The sequence below is a fragment of the Solenopsis invicta genome, unplaced genomic scaffold (genome assembly GCF_016802725.1).
Source record: "Solenopsis invicta isolate M01_SB unplaced genomic scaffold, UNIL_Sinv_3.0 scaffold_532, whole genome shotgun sequence".
In the NCBI taxonomy this organism is placed as follows: Eukaryota; Metazoa; Arthropoda; class Insecta; order Hymenoptera; family Formicidae; genus Solenopsis; species Solenopsis invicta.
Window position 1 is genome coordinate 1 of NW_024105312.1, and position 4,931 is coordinate 4,931.

General features: G+C 33.8%; 1 protein-coding gene across 2 annotated transcripts; it reads left to right on the top strand.

Moving 5' to 3' along the window:
• The first annotated feature begins 2,333 nt into the window (after positions 1-2,333).
• LOC120359983 lies at positions 2,334-3,902 on the top strand. Of its 2 annotated transcripts, none has more exons than XM_039459479.1 (4): positions 2,334-2,544; positions 2,671-2,875; positions 2,964-3,138; positions 3,548-3,902. In XM_039459479.1, exons 1-4 carry the CDS (start codon positions 2,527-2,529, stop codon positions 3,777-3,779), a joined length of 630 nt encoding a protein of 209 aa, XP_039315413.1. In that variant the 5' UTR covers positions 2,334-2,526; the 3' UTR covers positions 3,780-3,902. The 2 variants fall into 2 exon arrangements, with proteins under 2 accessions (XP_039315413.1, XP_039315414.1); XM_039459480.1 differs by having other exon boundaries at positions 2,964-3,155; positions 3,548-3,684.
• The last annotated feature ends 1,029 nt before the right edge of the window (positions 3,903-4,931 follow it).

The window sequence follows — 4,931 nt, forward strand, 5'->3', positions numbered from 1 at the left end:
TGCTACAAATGTTAATTTTGCACTAAGTAAATTACTATTATAGTATAGATCAATGCCACATGCAATAACTAACAAAACTCCTGCGGAGATGTTTCTCAATCGAAAAATATCCACTAGATTAGATTTAATGATACCGGTACATAATAACTCAAAACTATATGATGACACTACAGAAAATGTGAAAACATTCTCGTGCGGGGAGAGAGTTGCGTGTCGTAATTATTCCGGGAGCGTAAAATGGAAGTTCGGCATAGTATCGGCCAGAAAAGGAAAACTACACTATTCAATTCGTCTGGATGATGGTCGCTCTTGGGAAAGACACGCTAATCAAATGCGTAAAATAGGTGATAATACTCCAACGAGTTGTACGGAGAACGATCACTACTACTGGGACATTGAAGAGTTTCGGGAACCGGAATGCCCAAGCAATTCCCCATTTTCAAATACGGAGAATCTTCCGGACGGGCCTCAAAATGCTGCGCCAGTTTCCTCACAGAGTAATATACGCGTTGATGCGAGATCTGAATTGGAAGCTCAGCGGCGTTCGGTTAGATATAAGAAGCGTCCAGATTTCTTTTCTGAATGTACAGCAGAATACAGCAAGTAAGAATTTTCTTTACAAGAGAAGGTGTTATGTATGTGTGTACATCAGTTTAATGTGCGCGCTCAAGAACTACACTTCTAGTAGCGTGCACGCCTAAGGCTCCGCGAATAGGCTCGCGACACGCGTGCGACGATCACGGATCGAGCAGGATTGGGAAGATGTCGCGAGGAGCGTGCGCGACAGAAGACGGAAGTCGACATTGATTCGAGATCCTTCGTAATTGTTCAATCCAATCCGAGATCCGATTAGTTATCGTAAACATCCATTATGTTGCCTATAATTTAATGAAACAAAAATGTTTTTGTTAATTCAGTATTAATATGCTGAGTTTTATTGTCAAACAACGGTAGAACAATTGTTGCAACCAATGTTTATAGCAATCTGATAGCAATATGTGAACAACGATTATCATTCATGAGTTGTGAGCAACGTGTCGGCAACCGAATGGTAATATAAAGTTAACAGAAACATGCGAGTATTACTTTTATTCATAAGTTGTGAGCAACATGTCGGCAACCGAATAGCAACTCTACTATAATAATAATTGCTGAAAAGTTTTCAGCATTTAGTTGACAATGATGTGCATTATTATTGAGTGAGAGAAGTGCACGTAAACGCCAGTACCTAAAGCTGAAATCACACGATGCGTAATAGAGCTGCGGGATAGAGAATACGTCATTGAAGCGACCAATCAGCGCTATTCCGCTCTTTGAGCTTGCGTGATAGAAAAGAGCGGAATAGAGTGTGCGTTGATGTGCGTCATAGCGGTCATAGCGTTCTATTACGTTCTAAACCGTCGTATTTCAAGGTTAGATTATTGTTAAATTAATTAAATAATGGATATGACAGAGACGAATAAAGAATATGTTGAGACGAATAAAACAGATTCTAATGTAAGTACACATTATTAAGTTTTCAAGTCTATTTGCAATAAATGTGTAATAGATTCAGTCACCATTTTTAACTTTTTATCCATAATAAAAATTAATTACAAACTTGTGGATACAAACTAATAATTAAATAAAAATGTGCGAGTACAGCTGTCAAGATAAAGTTTTGAAGTAATGACGCAATACGCATTACGCATGATTTCAGTGTGCACTGTTCACATGATGCGGAAAAATGACCACAAATGCGTGAAAGCAGTCAAAAAATCATTTTAAATTTATAAGTATTTATTACAAAATATTAAATACTATAACAGTGATAATTGTTTTTACAATTTAAGAAATTATATTTTATTTTAATAAGCAAATTATTAACAAAAGAATAATAATTTCTAAATTATATTTATCCTGGATGTGTCTTTGCATCTCTTTGACGCACCATGTGAACATAGCGGACAAAACTCGCGTAATAGAAAAGAGCGGAATAGCGCTGATTGGTCGCTTCAATGACGCATTCTCTATCCCGCAGTTCTATTACGCATCGTGTGATTTCAGCCTAAGCGACCAACTGAAGCGAAGCATAGGCTGAATGCACACAGGACGCGTCAATGCTAGGAAATAACGCGTGAGCCACGCGTTGACCAATCAGCGTTTAATTTTTCCGGAAATAATAAATACATAACTTCTGTCGCACGTCAAAAGTTGAAATCAATCCAACTTTTGTCACGCGATATAAAAACGGAAGTAGCGATTTCTAATAATTTTTGAAAATAGATGTAAAAGACAAAAAATTTTACGAAGGATCACGGATCACACCGATCACAGTGAATTTATTTAGATTACAAATTGCAATCGTGTTGCAATCGGTAATTTCGAGAAATCGGTATCACGGTATCCTTCATGCTCTGTATAGTCTGTATTTGAATTATTTACTGCAATAGACGTCAAAAAATTATTGGAATCATTGTTATCGTTTTGTTATTTGTTATTTGTAATCCTTTTGCGACGAGAGTGTCGAATGTTATCTCGTGTAAAATGGCTAATACTGAAATAGTAAATAAAATAAATTATTACTATTTTTAGGTTATGCTACTTTGGGTTACGTAATTATAAAAATAATTTAATAACATTCTTTTTCATTATAAGTTTTTAATTCTATTATTTAATTTTTGTTTGTAGATGTGCAGTGATTGTAATACTATAGTAAACATTGGAGAAGAACACGAATGTAACATAGGAGATAACAATGTTTACGATGATTATAACGAAAGGTTAATTGCAGAAGTCTTTGTAAGGGAAGGCTTATGGAATTCCAAATTGCCTTACAACTTTAGAGGTCCAGCACATTTGAAAACATTATGGTGTGAAGTTGATACTTGCTTAGGTAAATTTATTATTTGTAATTAATATGTGTACCTATTAAAATATATTTTTTTAATTAATCATGTTTTATAACAAATTCTGTATATTAGGAACACCTGCTAGAAGTAGCCAAATAAAATGGAAAAGTTTAAGGGATCGCTTTGTCAGGGAACATTCTTCCGTAACAACTTATATACCAAGTGGCAGTGGAGCTATGAAAAAAAAGAGCAATTGGCCATTATATAACACCTTACGTTTTCTAATTCCAACAGTGAATTATAGAAAGTATGTACAATTAATAAGTAAGTTGGTGTGTGTGTGCGTGTGCACGCGCGCGTGTGTGTGTGACATAAAAAAATATTTTATTGAACTTGTTACACACACATATATTCTCTCTCTCTTTCTCTTTCTCTTTCTCTCTATCAAAAATGTTTTAATCGGACATTTTCAGCTAGGTAGACATAACAGATATAGTATTATGTTAATTTTTTGTATTATATATTATGTATACAATACAAAGGACAACATAATTACGTTTATCTTGCTGAATGTTTGATTAAAACATTTTCATTATGTTATCTTTTATATAATTGATATACATATGAATTGATGATTTCTTTTCATACAATTTATATAGTGAAATAAACTTCTCTTTCTCTTTTCCAATTTTGACTTATTTAAAAATTTATTTCAGAACTATAAGTAATCTGGAAAACATAAATCCAGATTTTCAGTCTGAAAGTGATACACAGTTATCACTTTCAAATGAATCTAGTCTCGCTGGTACCTCTAATAATAATACATATATAAGAAAAAAAATAAACATCGCTCAGCAAGTACAAACAAAACGAAGTTTGTGTTTGTTGAGTGGCCTCACAAGTCTCTCTTATTATTGTTATTGTACTTCTACCAATTCGATAGTTTAATGCAATCGAGTTAAGCCCATCTCCACTTGCTAAGTAACTAAAAAATATATAATATTGTTAATTTAATGTTTACAAATGTTTGTAAGTTTATCATTGTCAAATTAAAAAATTTTATAAATTGTATATGTATTCATACCGTATTGTCATTGCTAATCTAGCTGCTGCTGGAATAGGAATTCTCCAACCTGTTTCCATTTTCATTATGCTTGGTCCTACTTTTGCTAATAACGTGTCAAATGTGTTCCATGTCATTCTCATATAATTAAAAAATGTTTCGTCTCCTTGTAATCTCATTTCATTTATTAAATTATGCCAATCTCCTTGTTGCTGTTTTAATTTAAGAATAGGATGTACCCAAAACCTTCTTTTAGATAATACACTTAAATTTCTTTTCTCTCTTCTTTTTCTTATATATAATAAAAGAAGCAATAATATTTTCTTTTGACGCCTCATTTCATTCATTTTAGTTACAAAATTAAATAGAAAATTATTATATTGTAATTATAATGCAAAACAATTGTAATAAAATTGGAGGTAGTAAGCCTATTCTTAAAAATTACCAATTTGAAAAAAGGCGTTTCTCTGCTTCACGAAATGAGATATTAAAAATTTGACACAATTCAATTTCTGTATGTATATTAATTTTGCAGATTAGATTGTAAGTTAATTTGGGTTATCTGCACACGTTTGCGCATGCGTTTACTGTATCTTAATGCGTCCAATGTGAACCCTAGAAAAATTTATTCATTGCATTTTGACACGCGTAACGCGTGACGCGTCCTGTGTGCATTCAGCCATACTTGCGCATGCATCGCCTAACCTACTTTTTTACTCTTATTATGAATGTACATCATTTGTCGTTGTGTGTTTCATAAAACTAGTGAAAATTCAAAATGGCCCAGTGTCAGCAATGCATTTTCGACTTTTAGCAACCACACTAATAGCATGAAAGGAGAAGACTAGTACGTATGTATGTGGGCGCTTCGCGTATATGTGTAGAAGCCGCGTGTCGCGCGCGGAGGGATACCGATTCCGTCGGTGTGCGTATGTACAGTCATGAGCTAAAAGGTTGCAACACTTTTTTTGTATGAGTTTTGGAACATAGTTTTGCTCTTAACTCACTAAGCGCTCACCGATCTGCTTTATCTGTTG